The sequence below is a fragment of the Coturnix japonica genome, chromosome Z (assembly GCF_054131305.1).
Source record: "Coturnix japonica strain WE chromosome Z, WE-NBRP24, whole genome shotgun sequence".
Classification (NCBI taxonomy): Eukaryota; Metazoa; Chordata; class Aves; order Galliformes; family Phasianidae; genus Coturnix; species Coturnix japonica.
This window is the reverse complement of record NC_140702.1, coordinates 72,710,631-72,735,857: the sequence shown is the minus strand read 5'-3', so window position 1 is coordinate 72,735,857 and position 25,227 is coordinate 72,710,631. Positions and strand designations below refer to the sequence as shown.

The following is a 25,227-nucleotide window of genomic DNA, read 5'->3' as shown; positions in this document are numbered from 1 at the left end:
ACCCAACCAACCTCTGCAATGCTGAAGCTCAGCAAGATGACTGCCAGCCCTTGGGATGGGATTTACAGTGCTGAAGCCTCCAGAGGACAATCCCAATGGAAATCGCTCCAAAATTAATAGCCTAATTGTGGTGACTAGAATTGCCTTCTGGAGTCAGCAAGTGAAGCCTTGTTTAGGCGTGAACACCACCACAAGGCTTCCCAATGTGCAGAAGACGTACTGTAATAACCACAGTAATAATTACAGTCCTTTATACTTAACAAAGCTTTCCATTGCTGAGCTCGGAGGGTTCTGAGGTGGCTGTTCACCTCGTTTTCCCAATAGGGGAACCAAGGCATGCAGAGATGTGCTCAGGGCTAACAGGGAGGGGAGCTCAGTGCTGCTGAAAACAACGCTCCCCTCCAATCACTGGACTAATTTTAACTGGAAGATTATTGAGCTTAAAAACAGTGCTTGGGGATGCCTTCTAGCAACATGCTAAAGCTAAAAAGGCAGCATCAAGGAACCCAGGTAAGTGTGCAAGCCCAAAGAGCAAGGGCTGCTTCTTAATTAAGCTGAGCTGGCTTTTATATTAAAAAAAAAGAGAATACTGAGACATTTTAAAAGAACAAAAGATCTCCCAAACACCATCATTTACACCTCACATGGATTTAAGAGAATTACATTCGCTTGGAGATTATGCAAAACAAAGAACGGACCTTAATAAGCATGCATAAATCAAAAGCTCCAATTATCACTGCAGAAAGCAAGGCAATGAGATTTTGCATGCCAGCAGCTCCGATCAAGAGGATTTCACTGTAAGTGAAAACGGTTTGGCAGCAGACACATCCATAAGCTTCACCTGAACAGAATGACTTCAACATTAAGACTACAGGGCTAAAGGAAATGCTGCTTTTGTTCCAGGTAGATGCTGCAAACCTGGTCTTACTTAAGACATGACCCAACAGTACAGCCAGAGCACTTGCAGTTCAATGGCATAAACCAGCTGCCTCTACTGCAGTCCCCAGAGGAAGATGGGGGCAGGAGACCTTTGCTTCCTTTACGTTGTTTAGCAACATGAAACGCTTCATTGCTATTTAGGTTTATTTATTTATTCCAGGTTACAGGAGTTACATTTCAAAATGTACAGGGTTAGGCGAAGGATACATGGTCACTACGGTTAAAAAGAAAAACAACAGTAGTGTAACAACATTCTCCCTAAAATCATAAGGTGAGCAACAACAAAAAAAAGGATCAATGAATCAGTTTCTTTCACAGTTTCCTTCATTTCACACAGTAAACTACAGAACAGTGAAGTTAAAACAACATGATCAAGTGTCTGTTCTCAGACTGGATTGCTTATAATGCATCACACCAGAAGAGATCTCAAACGCAAGTCTTGCTGACCAACATTCACATTCTCTCAGGCTTTTTGATGAGCAGATGGAAAATAGCTTGGATTCGTCTCACCAAACTGCACAGAGGGACACTGAGTTATTCTCACTGTGCGTTCAAAGGCATGTGGCTGATGGCCGAGAATATCAGCAGTGTGTGCTTCACATGGAGACAGAGCTCGTTTTCACTGGTGCTGCTTAATGAGCACCTAATTGTGGAAGGAGATGTATCACTCAGAGCCCTTCCACTGCGACAGCACTCACACCAAGCTCCTGCAATGCTATGAGAGCAGAATACCCCTGTGTGAATGCAATTTACAGCCACACAGGGCAGGTGAGCAGATGCACCTCTTCAGAAAACATCACTATTTGGAATCATAATCCTTAGAGCTGGAAGTCTGGGGAGCACACACTGCATCCTCTCACAGCAGGGCTCAATACAGCACTTGATCCAGGCTCACTGCTGCCTGGCTAGCCTGAGATTTAACACAGCTCTCAAAATCACTTCTAATTTAATAAGCTTGTTTTCCATGTGCCTTCATTGCGCTGATCCAACACCGTGAGACTATTAAAATCTGTCAGAAAGACCTGTTTCCAGCTTTGTGTTTTTGCAAAGCACCGTCCATCCTCATCAACAAGCCTGAGGATTTCACTTCTACAAGTCGTTCGAGTGCTCCCAATGGAGACCTCCATCATTACAGGGATCCCACCTTGCACCTCCCATCGGGCAGGGGGTCCCTTAAAGCAGCCTGCATCCAAAAAGCTGCTCAGCTAGTTCAGCTTTTCATGAGGTGAAATGCTAGCCCCATTGAAACGGATAGAAGTTTTCCATTGGTTTTAATGGGGATAGGATTTAACTCTCGACTCCTTTGGTGACAATTACAGTATGAGAAACAGGAAGAAACAAAATACATCAACGAGAAACATCTGTCACAACATAAATATGCTTCAGTTTGCAAAGTAACCACCAGGTATAACCCCAGTTTGTTGGAGTCAAGATTGGTCCTCCGCTCCTGAGTTTAGCAGCTCCAATAAAGCAACCCAACAACCCTGCAACAGCACTACAGGACACCATGAAGTTAAATACAGGTGTGTACCTCTACCTGGATCATTCTGCCCTCACACCAAAGAACAGTCTGCCCAAAGGTCTAAGCTGTTGGGTTGCTGGGTGGTTGTTGTTTTTTTTCCCCCACTTTTTGCAATAGAAATACTGACTTGGAATTTTTATGTATTTATTTTTAATGCTGTGCGCTGCTTTAAAAAAAGAAAACAAAAAACATGTATTTATTTCCTAATTAAGCCCTGAAAATTCAGCATAATTCGAAGTTAAAAATGGTCATCCAGGAATCTGAATGGGCCACTGGAGCTCTGCCTGTCTGCACCAGCTGATCCAGCCTGATGCATTTGCTCTTTCCAAGCCATAAAATTGCAAGTAATAAATTTAAGAAGCAATAACAAAAATGTTTCTTCGCTCCATTCTGATGTATAAAATGTAGGAAAAATATAAAAATTCCAAATCTGATTCCCCACCTCCGAGCAAAACTCCTACTCATTTCTGCTTGCTAAACTCAGTGGTTTTGGAGCAACGTGTTGAGATGTGAACATACACGGACATTCAAATCCTATCTCCAAGTGGGAGTGAGAGATTATTTCCTTAAAGGTGGACTCCTTCAATGAAGCACTTGAATGGATGAGATCAAAACTGACGTTAAAATTTCAGCTAAAGAGGTTCTAACTCCCTGAAAGTTTCTAGTGAAAGCCCTTTGAAAATAAGCCTAAAATGGAAACCACGACAAACCAACCGCAGTCACGTACTACAGCAAGAACACTTCCAGTTCTCCAGAACAAAAATAATAACAACAAAAATCTGAAGTTACCTATCAGGAGCCCTGAAAGCTGCTGGCTCAAAGAGATGCCCAACCTGACACACACACAGAGTCATCACAGCACTAGCACTGCTGCCTGCAGGGCACTGCATTATGGTGCTCCAAAGACTTTGGATGCTCCTGCCAGGTCAGACCATAGGATGCCTGAGCAGACAACGGGGATCTCATCTCTACAACAGAGCAGGTATTCCCTCACACACCCTAACTTGTGCTCTGTAGGGAGTCAGGACAGCTGAAGGCTCTGATGTATGTGGTTTCCATTTTTAAAAGAAAGAAAGAAAAAAAACACAACACACTAAACAAGATATTGAAGGTTGGCAGAGATTTCACTGGCTACATCCCCAAAGTTAATCTCCATTTATGAGATCAGTACATAAAAGCCAGTTTACATCTGAGCGAAAAAAATAAGTTCAAGCAGATCCCCTTACGAAATTTGTTTGGAAATACTTAATTTCTCCACATATACTATTTTTATTTATCAAAAAAAGGTTAGCGGCATGCTTACAGAGACACCGAGTCAAAGCTATGCCTGCGCGTGGAAAGAAAGCAGTCACTGCAAAAAGCTGCTTCTGCATGCATGGGAAGGCTTGTAAAGTTGTCATGCTTTGAAATATGCTGCTCTTATCATTGTCATAAAGGTATACATAGCAAATCTATGAACAGAAGGACTTTTAATTATTATTATTATTATTATTTTTTCATAGCAGTAAATTCTCTTCCCTGAAAGGATCTCGATTTTAAACAAGTGTATTAAATGGCAATTAACATAAATTAACCCACGTGAGGCTTACCTACAGGTCAGTTAAAAACGCAGACCATTTCAGATGAGGGAGTTTTCTCCTAAGGTTGTATCAAAATCTTTGTATCAAAATTATGCACCAAGGTCATCTGCAAGGAATTTATTCCAGTCCTTAAAAGTCACCTCCTGCACAGTCCTCCAGGCAGGTCCTCTGAGAGTAACACAGCTCTCTAAGCTCTCTTTTAATGAAGGCATCATGTATTAATTAAAAAATGGAAGAAAATAACAACCTTGAAGCACCCATGACTGTGTTAACGCTGAGAGTAAAAAGCATTTATTGGTTTTCCTTTATGGGATTGATCCCAAACCTACAAACACCTGCCTACTTCAGGAAGGAAGAAATGAAGAACAGTGGAAGACACGGTGCTAAACTCCAACAAAAAGAAAAGGAACTGCACTAAAATAATTTAAGAAATAAACTATCAGCGGTGACTGATGTATAAGAACCAAAGTAATGGAGCCCAGAGAGACTTACAGTGTTCTCTTCACTTAAACTATGCCTATGCAAAGACCTTCCGTTTCCTTTATCACAATTTCTATGTTATTTGCATTAGAATTGTTTAACAAGTTCTAACTGATGAGGAATACACATTTTTGGTAGGTATGGAGAAGTTACTTCACGTGAAGGAAGGCCTTGCTGGAGAGGTGAACAACAATCCCTGTGTGTAGCGATAGCAGTAAGAATTAAATAGAGGTTTCTAATATATATTTTAAATTAATTCTACTTTAAACATCACAGTTTTGAGCCTGCCTATTCAGGATAACTATCAGTACAAAAAAAAAAATAATCCACACGATTGCAAATTATCGTATTATTTAAATGAAACTAAATGCCCTGGCATTCCCAGTCACAGGTAAATAACCATCTCAGTGGCATTCCAACATGGATCAGAAGCTTTGGCTCTGACTCAGAACAGCAAACCACGCTTTTGGACCAGCACAGTGCTTACTGACCTGTCTGTCACACCTTTGCTTTAACCCCTGTGCAAAGAACCAACCCATCCACCACTGGCTGCTTACCTCAGGACTGACACCGCTATTTGTATTGCAGCATGAAGGATGCAGATTGCTCATATATACATAAGGAAGCAACAGTGCTTTGTGTGCAGGGGTCATGCGTGCACACACACGTACTCTGGGTGTGATTCATCTCGCCTAACTCTAGCCCAAAGTTATCTTATCTGCTTGGGAGCTGAGATAACTCATGGAAGAGGAAGGTGCTGCCAGGGGATATCCTCTGCAGGTGCTTCTCTCTTCCTAGAGATCCACAGAACTAGCAAAGCAGATACCTAAACTTAAGAGATGGTTTCCACCCAAACTGACCACACACATATGTATACATGTGCATATTTTTTGCACATGCTGTAAAAGACAGCTGCTTCCATAAATATGCCATATGCAACACAGCAGTGACATTAATAAAAACTCCGGACAGAAATGATCTACTGAACGGGAGACAAAATGTCAGTTGTTCACATTGGTTATAGATAGCTGGATCTTTAGGGTAAGCTTATTTATTACTTCTGCCTGAAAAAGGAAGAAGAAAAAGCAATGTGTGCCGTATTCAAGCTGCAGAACTTGGGAGTGAGCACAGAGTTAAGGAAATGTTACGGGTCTGTATCTAAGTCTGGTCCTCTAGGGTACACCTTTAAATGTAAAACTTACTTCCTTATTATAAATGTTTTAACATGCAAGAAGAGCATTTGCATGAACAGTCTAAACGCTCCTATCGTAACAAACGCAGCTCTATGGCTTTCGGAGTATTTAAACGAGGATTCTAACTTATATCTTCCCAAGTCAGGAGATGAAAGCCTACAGCATTTCCCCACCCCCCCCCCCATTCCCTTTACAGGTGTCTGTGCTGGCACATGCACATAGGTATGCTGTGTTTTGTTCTCTGTTTTTTGTTGGTTTTTTTTTTCCTGTTTTTTTTTCTGTTTTTTTTGTTGTTGTTGTATTTTTTTTTTAATTTAAACTACATATATATTCTCTATAAATTAAAACAACGTTGCCATGGTGATAAAAAAACAAAACAAATAAATATGAAAAGCAAACCTTGTTTTTAGCATAATCCAAAGTAACATCGAGATTGCAAAGATACGAGATGTATATATATGTATATATATATATATATAATTATTATTATTTTTGAGTTTATGATTGATTCAAATCAGGCTCTGCAATATTCCCATTCTCTGGAAAGATAGGTGGAAAATTGTTATTAAAAGTCGCTGGAAACTCTAGCGTAGCATCGACATTCTGATAGCCCACATAAGCGTTAAACGACTGCTGAGGAAGTACTTGGCTATCAGGCATCTGTATGAAAGCCCCTGACTGTGTGGTAGGGGGGACTCTTTGGCCAACTAGTTGCATTTTAGGTTCCCTGGGCTCCAGTTGCTGCTTGCTTTCTTCATCCGTGTCAAGACGGGTTAGCTTTTCTATCCACATGCGAAATTTCTCCTCTGTCTGCCTCTGCATTTCGGCAAAGCAGTTCATGGCCTCTTCCAGGACATTGCCTATGCAGTTCCTATCCCACACGGTGCCCCTGTCAAGCAATCCTGGAATTTCCCTGGTCGCTCCTCCAGATCCCCCAGCACGACTGAAGCCAGCTTTAAAGACATTGAGGCCATTTGATGAGACATCATTAAGTAAGAACATCATATTGTTTATTAAGGCATGTTAGGAAAACAAACTTTTCTAATTGCATCCCTTGGATATTAACACAGGGGAGGAATTAGCAAACATCAAATTAACCAGCATTCTTCATGTCAAAATAAATAACATTTTGCACTCACTGAGGTTATAATAAATTTTGGCTTCAAAAAATCACTCTCATTCTAGAATTCTCAGATGATCCTGTCACAAAGATCTTGTTTGTTTTATGAACCAAATTGGCCCAATTCCCTTGCAATTTCAATTTAGATTTTGACTGAAGGCACCCAAAACATCATACAACATCAAGAGGTTTGCTTCTGTTAAGCTTCAATCCAACAGACTGCTGTTTTAGCTGATAAATCTGAATAGCTGCATGTATTTTACTCAGGTACTCGAGCCCTTTTGTAAAGGGCTGATAATAAATACACACCAAACTGCACACAGTAACAGAGATAAAGGCCAACACGGTGGCTGCAGAGCCTGAAGTAAGCCCAAACCTTACCGCTCTTGTTTTAATTAATAAATACTCAACACCAAAGAGAACACACAACAGAAACACACACATAGGCACACGGATACATGAATACTGTGCTGACACATGAGATGGAAGCAACTTTTGTCGACTCTGAGAGGAAAAACACAGCTACAGGAATAATGATGTGGATGCCAACAAGCCTTACACACCAACCAAAGTGTGCCCTTCATCTTGAGAATTACCAGCTGGCCATGCAGTTTCTCACATAACTTCAAGTCATTGCAAAACAAAACAAAAAAAAAACCAAAAAAAACACAAAACAAACAGCTTGGGCAAAGATAGAAGGAAGCTGTTCTCCTTCCACCCAGCCAAAATGTGACTGAAATGACTTTGGGATTACCAGGAGGAACTTTAGCAGCAAGAAGACAAAGCCATCCTTATTATCCTACTCTACACGTCAACTAAAAATCATACAGACACCACTACCTTTACTAGTTCACTTGGGAAACCTCTAGGAAGCAACAAACCCCAGGACAGCTGGGCTCTGGATCTGTATGAGAGACAACAAACAATGCCTGCATGCTATCCTGGCATACAAACACTGCCTATGGTAATTCCAGAATGAGACAAACATCACATCCAACTACACAAAGCAGCTATCTAAACCAATGATTTAGTATGTTAACAAGAAACCTGTGGGATCCTCTCATTTAAAATTAGTAGGAAACATGCCAAGAATGAGAGAACTCATTGCTCAACCTTAGCAAAGATTACTAATAAAAGCATAAGGCACTAACTCTCCACTGGGACTCCACTGTGCATATGAAATTACACTACCACCCATCAATACATTCTTTTCAAAGCTATTTAAATGAGGTATACACAAGTCTTTGAGTAACAAAGCCCAGGATTATTCTCTTTTTATTTTCAAGCCATAGCTATGCTTGAGGGCCAGAGACTTTCTATTTAAGACCCTACTTCAAAAGTCTCCTCTCACCTGTTTACCTGCCAGATAAGCTGGAAATTCAGCATTTCGGTCCTCTGCTCAAAAACAAATTGCCTCATAGTAATTACCTTCCATCTCTATGATGGCATTTAATTGAAAAGATGTAAGCAAGTAAAATAGAACCTTCTTTGCTAAAATGCAGCAGCAATGGCTCCCTAAAAAAGAAAAAGTCCACATACTCCTGATGTTGAACACCCAGTGTGGTTCTATTCATTCTGCAGTCAGCAATCTTATCCCAAGACAAAACAACTAAACAAGAGCCTTTCTGCCTCTCACAGGTGTAAGAGCAGACACCTTTTAGTAACATGAAGCAAGTTTTAACTGCAGTTTAAATAAAAACTACTATCGATAGTGGTACATGATATAAAATAAGCCAGGCTTCTAGAGTTAAGAATGAATTGGCACAGTCAAAGCTGACAAAACTGTTTTGTAAACTAAAGGGCCTATGTATTGAAAGATATATTACCCTGCAATATAGTTTCTTGTTTTAAAGGCATCACAGTATATCCACAATTAGCAGTGGCAGCAAAGCAATCTGCTTCAAATGCTCCCTTTGCTGCTCTACTTATAACAGGCTCTACTCACTTATTTGCTCGTTATCCTTAGAGCTAAAAAAAATTAAGTCTAAAAGTGCATTTCTATTTATTATATAAAAGAGCTAACATTTATCAAACTGGTCCCATTGCTAAGTGTAAGCTTGTAGTCCTACAGTTTTAGAAGCTATGCCAAGTCAGTATCACCTGCAGAAAAGTACCTAGGAAATTCCCAGTGCTGTCTCTTCATAGGATCTATTGGTAGTAACCCAAATAATCACCAACTCCGAAATTACTTTATTTAAGGGATCAGACAGCGTAACAGCTAAGAAAATACACAGCACCTCCATTCTAGTCAGCAATAGTGTGGACCATGTGTAGCCATTATGCTACCTTGCCCTTCCAAAGGAGCATCTCACTGCAAATCTCTGATTTTCCCCTATTAAACCATTGCTTGCAGCTCCAATAAAACTCACCCCTTGGCAGATGCTCCACTCAAAGGTCTGTGTAGGAGGAAGTAAACTGGCTCACACACACTGTGCTCTTCCCTTTAGATTTGCTGCATTGTTTGTTCGGTTTATTTTTTTTTTTTTTTTGCTATTCCTTATTAAACCACATTCCTTATTAAGACAACAATTTCCCAGTAGCATTTATGAAGTTCTGATCAAGCCTGTATTTTCAGGTTGAATATATATATATATGTGTATATATATATGTATATATATTGCATGGTGCCAAGTTAAGAATAACACATCGCACTGCGCTCAGTTCCTACTGCATTATCAATCAGATTTCAACTCTACCTTTCAGTCTTTGTGAAGAAAAACGAGCCAGAGCATTTTAATGGAGCTCAGCAAAGGACTGACGCCATTGCACAGCTACATAGTTCACAATTTGGGCACATGCACAACGAAACAAAGCTAATAATGCTACATCTGTTCTTGGCACCATTGTGCATCTAACTGAACGTTTTCCTTACCTCGCTCTTCTATCCTAATGTATTTCAGAATCAGTCATACAGAATCAGTCATGGGGAAAAAAAGTGATTGCACTGTTATGATGGAAGTGCTGATGGACAAGAAAAAATTATTGCACTCCTGAATTTAGTAGTTCAAATTTCAGACCTTAGACAAGTGAACTGTTTTCTGTCCTAAGTTTCAGCAGAAGGTTAAGGGTTAGAACACATATAGCCTACACATAGCCTCTGTTATGAAATATTAATTCATATTAAATGAACTATTGATAAAAGTTCTAGAGCATCTCTGTTGGTGAAGCTATTTTCCAGACAACAGACAGGTTTGAAAATCAGTTCCAATAATAATCCACACTGAGGCTGGAACAAACAGTACTGCTGAGGCATCCAAATACAATAAGGCAATGGGAAACACAAACTCCTCTGCATCGAGGGGTACAGACTCCTTCAAAAATAAATGAAAGTGCTTTTTCTTGCTTATGTCCTGACAGACGCACTGCGGCTCTTGACTATGAAATTCAAGTGTGAAGTTAAAAATGAAGTCTATTACTTTTTGACTTTGTGCAGAGGATACCCATGGCTGAATTTCCAGGAAAGCTTACCCTGCAGTATTTTCTAATTGTTAATTCCTAACTTTTGAGGCTGTTTACAGCCCAGCGCTAAGCGCATTAAAAACGCTTTCTGTTCAGGAAAGTAACTTTAGCTAAGCTCACCGTAAGCCCAACAAGAGGGACTGCAGGAGGCACATGGGCCTGACACTGCAACGGAGCACAGGGAGTCCCTGCCAGGCTCACAGCTCCCCTGCGTCTGTGAAGACCACGCTTTATTAACCCAAAAGAGCACAGAATGCATTTTTGGCTACCTTTGTCCTTATCTCTATAGAGCATGTTTTTCTCTTGTACTAACAGCCAGTTTCCTACAAACCAAAGATGTTTCTGTCTAAAGGAAAACCACAATCTGCCAGGCACGCATTGTGCCTAATTCAAGGGTTTTAATGTCATAATGTAATTTATTATTACATGGGTGATAGGAGCTATGAACTAATAATAAAGGTCACTGTTCTCCAGGCTGGCTTTTGCACATCCACATACTGCAACGGAGGCAAAAAAATAAATAAGTAAATAAAATTCAGGCCTTGCTTTAATAATCATTAAATTTACAAGTTTTCTATATATTACACTGGGATCATTTCACTACGCTCAAATGCTGGAGCCCAGTGGCACAGAAAAGCACTCAAGAGTGGTTTCAAACCTCAGCAATGCAAGTCAGAAATCTAAGCAGATCTGAAAAATACCAAGTGGGAACTTTCTGGGTCATAAGACTTTATAAAAAAATAAAAGTATATACCCTGGGGGATTTGGTGAGGGCTTGTTTGGGAGGGGAGGGGTTGACCCATCTCAAATCTCAATGGAAGTTTTCTTCCATGGGTTTTATATTAAGTCTTAATTGCCCTCTAAAGTGTAAACATGGCTAAAAAAAAAGAAAAAAAGAAAAAAAAAGAAAAAAGGCACAGAGCTATGAAAACTAGAAGTCTTACCAACTACTAAATTGGCAAAAATAATTTTAGAGCATCTATTAAAAGTTTACTACACGTTACAAGAAGAATATGCCTTTCCCAGACTTTCCAATAATAAACATTAACTTCCTTTGTGCAACCTGCTTCCTAGCAATATGTGGGAGAAAGGCCAGTTCTCATGGCAGCAAAATTGTTCACTGTCATCAAGCCAGTTAGAACAGAGACCATTATGTGCAAAATCTGATGCAGATATTTTAAATAGGAAATCTAGTAAACATTAGTTCAGAAAATGGAAACCAGCTATTGCAGTTTTCCTTTAAGTTTCCTTGCCCTACGGATATTTAAACTTATCTCAGAAATAAAAAATCTTCTAGCACAAGAGGCAAAAAGTCATGTAATTCAGTAAAAATCTGCAAGCAAAAAAACTTTATTCTCATGTAATTTTATTTCTGATTGTTACGTGACGATGGTTCTATGGTATGGTATTCTCTAAGAGCCATATACAAAATCCTGTCCATGGCACTTGGGCTAATAAGACAAAAGACTCAGCAGACAAGAAACTTTAAGAAGTCATCCTTCTAATAAAACCATAAGAATCTCCCTGTAATTTGCCACCTCCAATCACTCAGCATGGATGTGTCAGAAAATTAAGAACACAGATATTATAGATTCTTATCACACAGGAAAATGGTAACAGCTTTGTCTGAAATGCTGCAAATTTATAACTGGAAACAGCTTGGGCCTCTGTGTAAACAAATTCATATTTATGTCCTAAAATAGGTGACCAGCTGCAATCTGCAAGAATTTGCAATAAGGCTAAGTACATTTGTCATGCACTGAAACGGAGAGCTGAAAGCACAGCGTAAGTGCAACAGTGAGTGGGGCCTTACTGTAACACAGGGCAAGAGGTACGCTATATTGTTCCCAACACAGCTGTCAATCTGTGGTCTTAGTACATTAAAGCAAAGCTGGCCACTTATCTTAAGAATGAAATTATTAGATTATCACCTTTTAATGGGATTTAACAGCGCTGATAGGAATTCATATAGGCTTACAAAGGAAAAGATCTGAAAATTCCAGAATTCAAAGACAGTCCTTCCTCCAATTTACCACTTCTAAAATTTATTGGTGTGCAAAAGTGCACTAAAACCTCAGAACGGATTTTAAAATTTGCCCACATCTTGTTAATGCACTGCAGTCCTCAAATTTACACAGAGCTGCAGTTCTCCTGCGTTTTCTCAAGTGTCACTCATCTAACTTAGCATGACAGCTGAGAAACGATGCCAGATGCGTTACAGTTCAGTTTAAAAAACATCCTCTACCTGGTATCTCTGCAGTGATTGTCTTGCTGCTCCCTGAAACCTCTTCGCCACCATCTGATGAGCTCGTGCTCGAGTCACACGTCAGGTCACTATCACTGGTACTGCTGTCCTGCAGCAGGTTGTACTTCTTGCGAGCAGCTGCCTCCCGTTTCTGCCTTAACAGCCGGATTCTTTCTTTGTGCTTTTGGCTTCGGTGACCTTTTGTCTTGGTAACTCGACCATTCTGCTTATCAACAGACTGTCGGTTTTTCTTGGCAGCCATTGTTGAAGTTTCACTTTCGGACCTGGATCGCCTAGATTTTCTCGCAACTGGAGCCCTAGAGACCCCAGAAGGGTCTTCTTCCACAGCAGCTTCAGCTTGACAGGGCTCATTCTCTTCAGTGGAAGACAACGTATCTGAGTCAGCCAAATGCCCACTGGAAGAAGGAGAAAGCGTGCAATGATTAGAAGAGTCACTCTCATAAACTTGACCACCCGCTGGCTTATCGCTCTCTGTAGATGCTAGCTGGGACTCCGAGGAGTCTCGTCTCAGTTCCATCAGTAAGCACGGCATCGAAGAGAGCACTGCAGAGTCTGATGCAGTGGGCGCACCATCTTTCTGAGTATGCGTCTCCAGTTCTGTAGGTCCATCTTCATCGGGAGTTGCTTCCTGCTTCTCAGAAGCCTTTGGTGGAACTTCTGAATCCAAAAGTTCTTCGGCTTTTCCCACCGCCTCCATCTTCATTTCAGAGCACCAGGGTCCTCTTGGTCTCAAAGCATGGAGCACACAGCCTGGAAGACGGAGTCAGCTAGTTATGGTTTTCAGCAACGCAGCAGCCTGCACAAGAACAGAACGGTAAGAATAATTGACCCAAGCAACTCACTCAGTCCAAACGTTCACAGTATTATCTAATAAAATGGTTGCTTTCAGTTACAGGGAACATGACTCAATGCCACATTGGTTTTCTCTATTTACTTTCTCCTTGTGAACTCATCCTGTTACACCAATCTATTTTGTTTCCACATTTGTGAAAGATAGGGTTGGAATCCCATTAAATGTGGCTCATCTCACTGGAACACCAAAAGCAGATCAGAAAATGACAGAAAGCGTTTCTAACCATTTTCTTTATAAAACTTAAACCAATGCATTCTAAGCAACATATGCTAACTTCACTTCTTCACCAAGAACGTTAAACATTCTAATAAAGAATTTTAGCACTTATGAACAAAGCCAGAGTGAAAATTCCCAGACTTGGTAGCCATCTGCCTGAACAGACCAGAACACAGGTCTGTTTCCATATCGATGAGAAATCTACTTGCAGTTGATCAGGACTTCAAACTTTAAAATGTTTAAAATGTTTTTATGTTAATTGACAAATTTACAGTACCAACATGGCATAAGCAAAATCCAGACGTTTTGACTCGAAGCCACATTGCCAAACATTACAGAGCAAGACTACAAAGTGATACCATATTCACAGGGACGTGGAATTCACAACACTTCAGGCAATGCCTATAGAAGCCTGGGTGATATAATAAAGATATCTTCTCAGCAGAGAGTAATGCTGGTAAGCCATGTGTAAAGCTTATTAGGAGCATTTAAAACGCCACTCGGGTGCTCCTCGAAAGGCTGCCATAAAAGCCCTGGCTGTATGAAAGCCTACAAGCTGGCCTAGACTCTCCCCTAAATCTGCCAGGAAAGCAGCATCAAATAGCCTGGGTTGTGAGCAAGAAAAAGTATCCACCCACACCACGATCCTACATTTACTTTATATTTTAACAAACTGCTTTTCTTCAGCACAAGCATGAAAATCAAGCGACCGATCTGACTGATAACTTGCACATTATAAACTAAGAAGAACCTACAGCACCCTCAGGGAATTTTATATATATATTTTTAAAGCAATACAGTATTTATCATTTTATCTTAATTTTTCACACTCTGCCTCCGACCCAAATCCTCATTTGTAATTCAGTGCAGGATGAAGTGAAGGAGGATCTTTCAATTACCACATTCACTTGCAGATGAATTGTATGGAACAAATTGCTCATGGATTTAGAGCAGTGAAAAATAAACGTATGTCACTTAAAAAAAAAAAAAAAAAAAAGCAGACATACATAAGGAACATAAGGAAAAGCAGTATTAAGCTTTAATCTGCTGTTTTGAAAAACACATTTAGGTGGAAAAGGGTGACTAGTACTGCAGTAGCCTGAGATGGTTACCTAAAGGGAACCTACAAACAGGGCAGGAGTTAACTCTTTGAAAGGGTAGATAATGGCAGGAACAAGGGGAAATGGTTTCAAGTTGAAGAAGGGAAGATTTAGGTTGGATATCAGGGGAAGTTCTTTACTGTGAGAGTGGTGAGGTGCTGGAACAGCTGCACAGAGAGGCTGTGGATGCCCCGTCCATCCCTGGAGGTGTTCAAGGGCAGGTTGGATGGGGCCCTGGGCAGCCTGGGCTGGTATTAAATGTGGAGGTTGGTGGCCCTGCATGCAGCAGGGGGGTTGGAGCTTCATGGTCCTTGAGTTCCCTTCCAACCCCGGCCATTCTGTGATGTTGTGGATGGCCTTTGAGAGATTTTTCTACCCCATCTATCCTCCTTCAGTTTCCCAATCCATCCCAGCTGCCTGTAACTGCATGCTGCTTATCTGTAGCACAGAGGAAGACTTAGAAAGGTTCTGTCAAAAGCTCTCTACTCTGCCATTTGCCCCATCTCACTTAGAAACTTCATTTTTAAAAGAATATTAAAATAGAACTTGTGTTTCCTTCAGGCTAATGAATGAAATGATGCAAGAGAAACATGAAGACATTTATGGGAAACACCAGTTTAGTTAGTAACAGACAATACAAGAAAGACCGGGATGACAACTCCAGATCTACTGAGTACAAGAAAAAAGAAAAAAAGAAAGAAAAAAAAAGGGAAAAAAAAAAATAGTAGAAATACTTTTCCATCAAGATTAAAAAAAAAAAAAAGAAGAAGAAAAATATACAGGAAAGTATATATAGAGGAAAATGTCTCCTATAGCTGCACTGAGTAAAATTATCTGGAAAGCAACTTAATAAAAAGAATTTATGGAGATGCTACTTTAAATCAATTTTATTAGGTAATAAATATCATAGGAGCTCATTCATTTTCTTGGTCACAGCACACTATCAACAAACCCACATGATGAATTCACATGCTCCAAGGGAATCACACCCCAAAACTGTAATAAAAGCAGTATTTCTACATATTCCATCCAAAAATCCACCTTATCAAATAATTTTCCTATTTTAAAAGGAAGCACACTTGATGTCTAAATGGCTTGCCAAGAATTATACTCAGTGGGGTGTGTAGTATATATATGCCAGTGCAACTCCTGGCTTTTCCTGTGGTATTATGCTCTGAAAAACACCTTTCCCAAGAATTTTAAATCTGGTTTCTGTTTATGCAAGGAAAAATATGGTTGCTCAAATACATAAAGAGAGAATAACCAGATGGCCAAAAGAAATGCATTTTGAAGTCCAGGCTAGGAACCACAGAACTGCTTTTGTACCATCTATCCTTTTAGCACAGAAGATGGAGCTCTACACAAAGCTAAAGGGCAGCCAAAATGAACTACAGATTCATTTTTCAAGGGCATCTTATTTGGGAACATCATTTACCCCGGAGTTCCCAAAGGGAAAATAAGAATATCAGTACTTGACTTTCCATCTTGCTTATCAGCCAGGAAAAGAAAAAACCAAACAAGTCTCATCTATGTGTTCTGACCTTGATAAAAACAGAATTATGAAAATAACCTTTTTTATTATTATTAAGTAGTATCTTATTTTGACAACTCAAACCATGCCAAAATCTCTTCCAACTCATGTTGTGAAAGCATCCAATCTAGCTGTAGAAGTCCTCGTTCATCACAGGGGGATCTGGGCTAGAGATGGCCTTTGAATGTCCTTTCTAACTCAAACAATTCTGTGAAGAACACACACACACACAAAAAAAAAACCAACCCAAGCTCTAACAAACCAAGTTCTGACATTCATTGAATCACAGAAATTTTCTGTACAAGGAGCTGGTCCAAAGGTGCAGAGGTGTCTACTCCAACCTCATGGTCCCACTCAGGACTGATCAGCTCAGGCTGGCCATAGCCTCGTCCTGTCAGATTTTAAGCATACTCACAGACAACAAAGTTATCCCAGCCTCTCTCCTCACACATCACTACGCTACAGCTCCTAGGGATAGGGTTTCTGTTAGCACACTTCTCCAGCCTGTTGCAGTCCCTCTGAGTAAGCAGCCTACCCTCCAACACAGCAACCCCTCCAGTGTGCCACTATTGCAAGAGCAATGCATACCCACTGCTCACAAAGCCACAGATCTCAGCCCAGAAGACACCAGGCTGCTGCTCACACAAGAGTTGCCATTCACAAATTAATGACAGATGTTTTTTGACCACCTCACCTGCCTGTGAACAGCATTCAGGAGAACCTGCATTGTGATTTTCCTCACACTGATACGATGCTGACCAGATCTTCCTCCGAGCCCTTGAGACAATGTCTGCCTTTCTCCAGCCATTAGGAATCCCTCCTAGATACCAGGAGGTTTCACAGGTGGTAGAGATATGAGTGACAACCATCAGCTTCCTCTGTGGCTCCAGCTGCCATGGACTCAGTAAGTCCTACCAGCTTATGTGATATTTGCAGTAATTCTAACATTAGTACATATATAAAAAAAGAATTCCATATTTACCTCAAGGGAAGAGGGTCTGTCATGACTCAAACAGACTATGCTGCAGGAAAGAATGCAGACAGTGGGGGTAATAACATAGCCATGCCAAGGAAAGCAACATATCAAAGAAAGAAAACTGACTTAGTTCTGACTGAGAAATACATGGAACATAAAGAGGAATACCAAAAAAGTCCTGCTCCTTTTTGCCTCTCTTTTTGCTAGTAATGGCATTAAAAAAAGGTGATCTCGAGGTAGAATTAGGGAAAGACCAGTTTCTTTCTGAAATAATATAGTACTGAAAAAATAATTAAAGCTGCGATGCTTACAGACACAGATGGATACTTAATTAGACACTGCTCAGAAATGTCATTCTCCTTTTTTTGATGCACAGATACTGATAAAAAAAAAAAACCAATGCCATAAGAACTTCTGTGCTAGATTTTACTTTTTAACCATACAAATAAAGTACCAGCATGCAGAAACCTTTAAATATCCATCCACAGCTTCACATGGGAGATACTTTTAAACCATACACCCATTTGTAAAAAGAACATAATCTGCACACTTAGAAAATTGTACTTCTGTGAAGAAAGCCAGAAGGATTCTAAAGGTGAGCTCAGCAGACAGCCCACCCAATCTAACAGCTCGATGCCACCAGTCCAGACCCTTTTTTTTTTACCCCCTACTCAAAATTGAGCAGTCCTGTTCCCTCCATTGCACCAAAGCTGGCTTGCTCTTTCTTGGGTAATTTCACTTTGCTATGCCAGACAAAAACAAAACCAGAGAACAAAAAAATGTTCTGCCACAGCTGGCAATAAGATCAGGGAATGGAGAGCAAGGAACAAATTAGCCCTTCAGATAAAAACAAACCTGATGGAAAGCTACCTGCTGCTTGCTCCCATCACACCTTGAGCTCAAACTACACACAGGAGGGGCTACTGAAGAGTTTCTTTCACAGCTCTGTTTCATCTGAGAAGAGATTTTTGAAGACAAAAATGGATTAAAGAGCAGAAAATGAAATTTAAACATATAGTTTAATGACTAGCTCCTGAATAACAATAATTCTAAGAACATTTGTAACGTTTGTGCCATTAAAAAACACTAACACACACAGTTTTATCAAGGATGGCATGCATGCTCTTCATCAGTCAATAACTGGACACATACACATCCTTCATGAGATCTGTGCTTGTTTTGTTCTCAGAAAAATAAATGTTTTATAGAATTGCCATGACAGTAGGAAATGAGTTCCATGCAAGAACACGTAAAGGCCTGACGCAGTTAATAAACATCTCAATAGTTTCACTTTAATTGCACCTGGCCTTTTAGGTGCTATTGAACTGATGCATGATAAAGAACACCCAGCACACACCAAGTGCAAATCATCTCTCACCTTCAGCAGCTGTGGGTATGACACATTCTTACTTCAGAAGAACTGAGTTTCTTACAGCAGCTTTCTCTAAAAAGCCAGTCTACTTTACTGCTGGCACGTTTCACAGAGCCCAGACTGAAAGGAACCTCAAAACACCACCTGGTCCAGCCCTTTATGGAAAAGGAACCTAGATGAGCTTAACTACCACCACACACTGAAGACCACTTTTCCTTGATTACGACCACGTCAGTTCTACACTTTTTGGATTAAAATATATCCAGCAAAACTTTGTCCTTTGATACCATTTTAGCACTGACAGGAAAAGAAAACTGGAACACACCTCCTCACACCATAAGTCATTCATTACAAGTTACGATTTGAAAAATGAGAAACTACCTATGTTTTCACCTAAAATAATACAAAATGTGGTCTGTGACTACACAAAGAAGATGAGCTGCAGTGCTGCACAGGAGTTACTTGTTTAGAATACCGAGGTCCATCCAGAGGACATATCTCTTACAGCTTCAATGTCACAGATACAAGTGTCCTCACTGAAATCTGAATGTTTTTCTATTTATATGGAACTGAAGAATACAGTGACTCAGATTCACATAAACAATTATTTCCATCACCTGTGGATTATCTCATGTTTACCAAAAACAATTGAGCACGGATGGAATAAGAGGTAAAAGAGCCATGGACAAATGCGTACTACTTAGTCCTATACAATCTTATAAAATAGCAAAAACTGAAGCAAGCACTTGATGGACTCTGTGTCTAAGGGAAAGGGAGAGAGGAAGGACAGATGAAGCACAAGACCTGGATACCGAGGAGTTGGCCATAACACTCAGGTCCACCTCATAATACATGAAGGGAAACTTCTGGCAAACACCAGATTCTCTGGCAGAGAACCACATGATTCTGAAGATGTGGAGTTCTACTGACCCACTGCTTCTCAGTATTTGCTTACAACCTTTTGAGGTATACCCATGTGTTTAACGTGCCTTCTTTTGCAGCCCAGCTTGCTTCCTTGCCATTAAAACTAATCAAATAATTAGACTGCTATAAAAAAAACAACAAAAAACCTAATTTGCATCATGACAAAGGAGGAAGTACCGGTGCTTTCCGGTCTTCCCAAGTGCTGTCTTTTGTATTCCTTCTCCTCCCGTGGGATACCGTACATTCTTACAGGATGTCTTGGATTTTAAGTGTCACACATACCTCTGCACTCAACTAAAGTGCAAGCAGCACTCGATCTGACTGTAGCCGGCTGACTCAGCTCTGTGCGGATGCGTGCATGATGCTCTAGAGCAGATTTCTCATAACACTAAGCCACCCCCACATGGATACTGTGTAATTTATATAGTGTTCCTTTGAAAATGCTGCCCTGAAGCTGACTCACCAGCACACAATTCTACCTAAGGCACATTTCTGGGAGTGGAGTTGGCTCTTTATCAGATGATTCACAAATCAGGCCTGGTAGCAATCCTAAAGAATAAGACCCTTCGCAATAGACATGCTAAGAGAATTGAGGTGTGAAACAAAAGAAGAAAGGATTAAGCTAATGCTCTGTTTCAACTGGTTTTGCATAAACAAAACAAGGTTAAAAATAGGCTGCTCCTACTGAGAGCTCAGCAGGCTGGATATACAAATTATACAAGACAGAAGAGAAACTACAAGTATATGTATTAAAGCTAAGGTTTCTGAAGCATCCTTAGCAACCCTGAAAAGCAACGTTTTTTTTTCCATCATTAAAAAGAAAAAAAGTTTTTACATTTAAATACAGGTCTACACATTGTAATTTTAATGCTCACGATCTGCCTCTTCCAAACAAAATGCAGAGTTAGTTTACTAGCTGACACACAGGCTTCCAGAAACACACACCAGCTGCACTGGAATCCCACAGAATCACAGTCCTTGTGAAAATAAATTAATTAGCACGCAGCCAAAGGCACACAGGTTGCATTTAATCTTCTAAAATATCACTTCTGTCTCAGAGTGAAACTGTTTTTCTCAAGCACGCAGTGCTTTTAAGTCCTCAGTACTCTCTACTGCATTAGTCACCAGAGGCATATTTTTACAAACCTGCTCCTAAAAATTTAGCAGATTAATTTGTGAATTATTGTGACCCTTTCAACAAAACTAGTTGAAGAAATCAATGCTGGGCTGGCTGGCTGTGCTTCATTTCTTGCACAGGACAAACCTATACTATGGATAGCCATACAGATGCACCATCTCCTCCTAAGATTTGTAGTTTAACAAAACCCCATTTTACCTACCTACTTCTGTTACTCAAGATAAATGCATGCTGTGCTTCCTCCACTGATTCATGCCGTTTTACATAAACAGACTAAAATAGTCTGTTAAACAGATCAACCAGAAACGTTGGTCTATTGTTCTACTGTGGTCAATACAGTAATGCTCCCAGAAATATCACATATTAAGTTGCTTAGGAACAACAGTAACACTTAAATTAATCCTGATCTTCAGAGTGGAGATTTGCTTTCTATTCTGGACATTTTACTGTAATATTCTGAAAGTGACCACGCACTTCGTTATCTGCTAATAGCTTCAAACAGATCGGGACAACACCAGTACTAGTCATCTCACTGATGTCTGCAGCAAAATCAAAGCAGATCCAGCCCAGACAGGCACAAACGAACACTCTGTTCCTTACTGCTCCTACTGCTTGGAAAACTGGAAGCAGCAATGAGTGCTGTGGGGTCACAGGTTGCAGTTCCATGAGTCCTTCAATCCCTCTGGCTGTCTGCTGCCACTGTGATGAGGCAGAACTGCCCACTGCTGGTCCTTCTGTAAACCTGCTCCCTAGAAGGAAGCTCTGCACTTTACAGCACACTGAGGCCTGAGAAGTGCAGCTCAGGAGAGCAACGTGAGCAGCTGAGCACAACAGACAGCAGTGACAGGCCTAGAATGAGGAGAGCACTATACCAGTCACTAGGCCTTGCAACTCATAACCTGTCAGTTCTTGACATCAAGAGCAGAGATACTCTTAATAGAGAAGCGCTGTTTTGCTATTATTTGCAACTTTTCCTCTCTTGGAACAGGACTGCCTGCCTACCTTATGCTAGATCTGCACCTCTGCACCACCTCATACTGCTTCTCTAGCTGATGTTGGTGTTCCCTTTGTCTGTTGCATCTCATAATAAAGTTATCCAGACCAAAAATAAAGTCACCAAACTAGAAACTGCATGGGTTTATGACAGCCATTTGTTTTTAACAAAGCTGAGTTAGCAAAGAGATATTAAGCAAGCTTACAGTTCATCTGCAAGTACTTCACAGACAGCCCGTTTTACAAGCTGGCACAGAAGAAATAAACAAATCAGCTTTGGGGTATTTTATAGCTTCAAAAACCGTCATTCAGTAGCAGTTTTGCTTTAGGCAAAAACACAGTATCTTCCTGTCATATCTAGCAGCAACATAAACATTTTATGGTCTGGCCAACTGAAGAAGAGAAATAAGGCGACAGACCAAAGTTCTACACACAGTCTAGAAAGCCAAAACCAGAACCTCAGATCATTTTGACAATCACAAGCTACTAATGCTCACTAGTTACTTAACTATTCAGCTAGTTGTACAAGATCTTAACACTGAACATGAAATTGTAACAGAAATACTAGTGAAAAAAAATAGCCTTAAATACCCTAATGGTAAATGCATGTTGCCTTCAAATTATGAACTTTCAGCATCAGTAACCATCAGCTGCTGCTGGGCTGTTCCTGACACCAAAGCTTTCATCATTTTTTTGACCAATAAGAAGGCATAACATTTGATGCTGTTGTCTAGCAGATGTCTAATGCAGTCTTTACATGCCTAGTGTGCTCCACTGACAGCAGTGCTCATGACACTGGTCTGTCATACCCTTAGTAATCAGTAAGCAGCAGATGCAGCTCCAGTGCAAACAACCTGCTGGCTTCTCACTTGAGAAAGCTCACCTGTGCTACTGGACCATACTCAAGACCACATGCAGAATGACAGCCAACCTTTTAGTCTGTGTCTTTACAAAACCCCAACATACCACAACTATCTGAGGCTTCCTAAGAAGCTGTTCCAATAAAACAGTAGAAAAGGAATCCTCACAGGACATAGCAACCACAGATGTCTGTGGACACAGGCAGAGTTAGTGTCAGACTGTGGCACGACCTGCTATGAAAGGAGAAAAAAAATCATGGTAAGGAGAAAGGACAGTGCAGGCAAGGGTTAATTCAGAACAAGCTTTTGACAAACAGCAGATGAAGAAGTTGCTGCAAGGTACACAAAGGTTCATTCTAGAAAATGATCAAAAGTTAGTCTGGGTATTTCTAAAACACAACTAACTGTGCCAAAAGCCAGTTCCTAGTGCATTATAAATGATGTCTTTAACACTGTTGTCACTATCAGATACTTCTTACGTTTAGTCCTAGTCAGCATACCTCAAGAAATTTGACCCTTGGTTAGAAGGAGTGACAGAAAGACCAGGAAACATACAGAAGGCTTTGCATATATTTGACTTCAAGAGTTAAACCTAAGAGAACACCAAGTTACCTATTAAAACAAGAGTAAAAAAAAATGAACAGCCCTAGGTGGTAGTTACTGTTGGTACTGTGCAGGTATTAACAGAAAAATCCCCACGTACCCTTAATTAAAAGCCCTATGCACCCTAAAATGATTTGTTGCATTACTGTTCTTTTACAAACAGCTGGCAGAGCCTTCTTAGAAGAGAATCATTACCAGTAGAAGATATGTAAATGATATATATGTACAAATTTCCTAGCAAAAGGAGAGGTAGAAGGAATAAAGGCCATTAAGTCTGGAGCATTATGTCCAACAAAGTCTTATTGCTGGAGCTTTACGAATTCCACAAGAACAGTGAAATTCACTACAGATCTTAAAAAGCAGAAAAAGCACTATCTTGTGACACAAAGAATCAAGTGTCTGTTATCAAACTACCTATTAAACTGTGTGAGATCTATAGCTGCACAATCCCCCAGGAACTGAAAACCATGGCATGATACTCTTTAGAGCTCTTAGGTTTGCAGTGTTCAACAAGTTCAAGATTTTCTCCTGTGACAGCAGGCTGAAATAAGCAGTACATAAACCATGGCCTGGGATCCAAATGCTGTAAATTACTTTTGAGATCACTTATTAATACCAGTAACTGGAATCATGCAAAGTAAAACTTCACTTCAGTGGCTTTTCAAAAGTAATGCTTATGTCTGTTTTAGCTCCTCACAGTCCCTACACAGCGTTAATCAAAAGACATTACAAGCTCTGTGAAAACCACAGCACAAACTGTATTTATCAGCCATTGAGCTTATGAGTACAGACCCATTCTTTCCCACAATGATAACTGTATTTTCAAAAGACATCTTGTTGAACAAAATGAGGCCTCAGGCTATCAGCATTTCTTCATGCTTATGTCCTTAACAGAATTTTTCCTAAAAAACAAAAACTATACTCTTAGCTTACATTGTATTGCAATCAGAGTATGTGGAGTTAACCGACAACATCCTGACCTTCTCATCACTTCTTCCCCAAAACTCTGCTTGTGCCAGCAGACTTAGATCCCCCTCCACAGCAAGAGCTGGCATACCCAGAGAAGAAGTGGGAAAGTAAACTGAGGGCTCAGTAGATTGCCAGCTGATTAGAAAGACACAGAACTAGAGCACAGTACACACTATCCTAACCTTATCTGGCTGTCACGTTAAGATCCTTCTTTTCACTTCATTGAGTTAGACAGTACTATTTGGAGTATACAGTGCCAGCCAGTACCATGAAAATGTAAGGCTCTCAATGAAAAATGAATTACTGATATGGTGGAAGCTACATCATTTCACAGACAACTGATATGACAAAGACTGGCATTTAGTTATGCTGAGCTTTGCTTCCTCCAAAATAGTCTTGAAAGACTAATGACCAAGCACAAGGAAACAAGATGTTACCCAGAAGAAAAGCAGCAAGAACACAGTCCAGCCACAGTCAGTCTCCGCCTGCTTACAAAAGCTGAAAAGCATTCTGCAAGACAAAGTCACACTGTGAAGTCAGGTAAAATCCAAGTGCATAGAAGCAAAACTACAGGCTTGAGTCTTAAATACTTGCAGTTAATTGAAGTGACCACCTGCTCTTATGACCTAAAAGCTCTCAGATTGAGTACTAACAGCTTTTAGCTGTGTTTTTGGAGATGACTATCACAAGTAGGAAGCCTGTTCAGTATTTTTTCTAATTAATTTTTTCCCTGAATATTCAAGTGACAGATTAACTGGTAAAACTGATAAAAAACTAAATACCTTCTTAAAAGTGGTTACTATGTTGGACCACAGCAAATCTAAAGCTGACTCACCACACGACCACGGGCACGTTACTTGACCTCTCTGTGCTTTCAGTAATGCATCTGCAATGGTGTAACAGCAACACCTCAGTGCTGAGCTGCATCTCATTTCAGTCCTGAATGAGTAATCAGCACGTGCCTGAGCTGCAGAAACAAAGTCACATCCATGGAGAAATTGCTATACTGCACCGACTCTACTCATGTTGGTCAGATCTGTGAGGAGGGAACACAAACAAGCGTGAACAAGCAATCAACCACAAATTTAATTTCTAACTCATAACAATAACTGAGTGCCACTGCATCAGTCGCT

At 40.3% G+C, this 25,227-nt stretch overlaps 1 protein-coding gene across 10 annotated transcripts in view; it reads right to left on the bottom strand.

Moving 5' to 3' along the window:
* ARK2N (arkadia (RNF111) N-terminal like PKA signaling regulator 2N) overlaps positions 1–25,227 on the bottom strand; it is a 41,455-nt gene that overhangs the window by 12,796 nt on the left and 3,432 nt on the right. For 2 of the 10 annotated variants that reach the window (XM_015848191.3, XM_015848193.3), the window contains 2 exons: positions 24,930–25,130; positions 12,539–13,355 (listed from right to left, as the gene is read on the bottom strand). In XM_015848191.3, coding sequence (XP_015703677.2) covers positions 12,539–13,262 — 724 coding nt within the window. In that variant the 5' untranslated portion in view covers positions 13,263–13,355; positions 24,930–25,130. Of the gene's footprint in view, positions 1–1,069; positions 6,668–12,538; positions 13,356–22,628; positions 22,752–24,531; positions 24,605–24,876; positions 25,131–25,227 lie in introns of those variants that run through there. The other 8 variants (XM_015848192.3, XM_015848190.3, XM_085528195.1 and 5 more) reach the window with 7 other exon arrangements.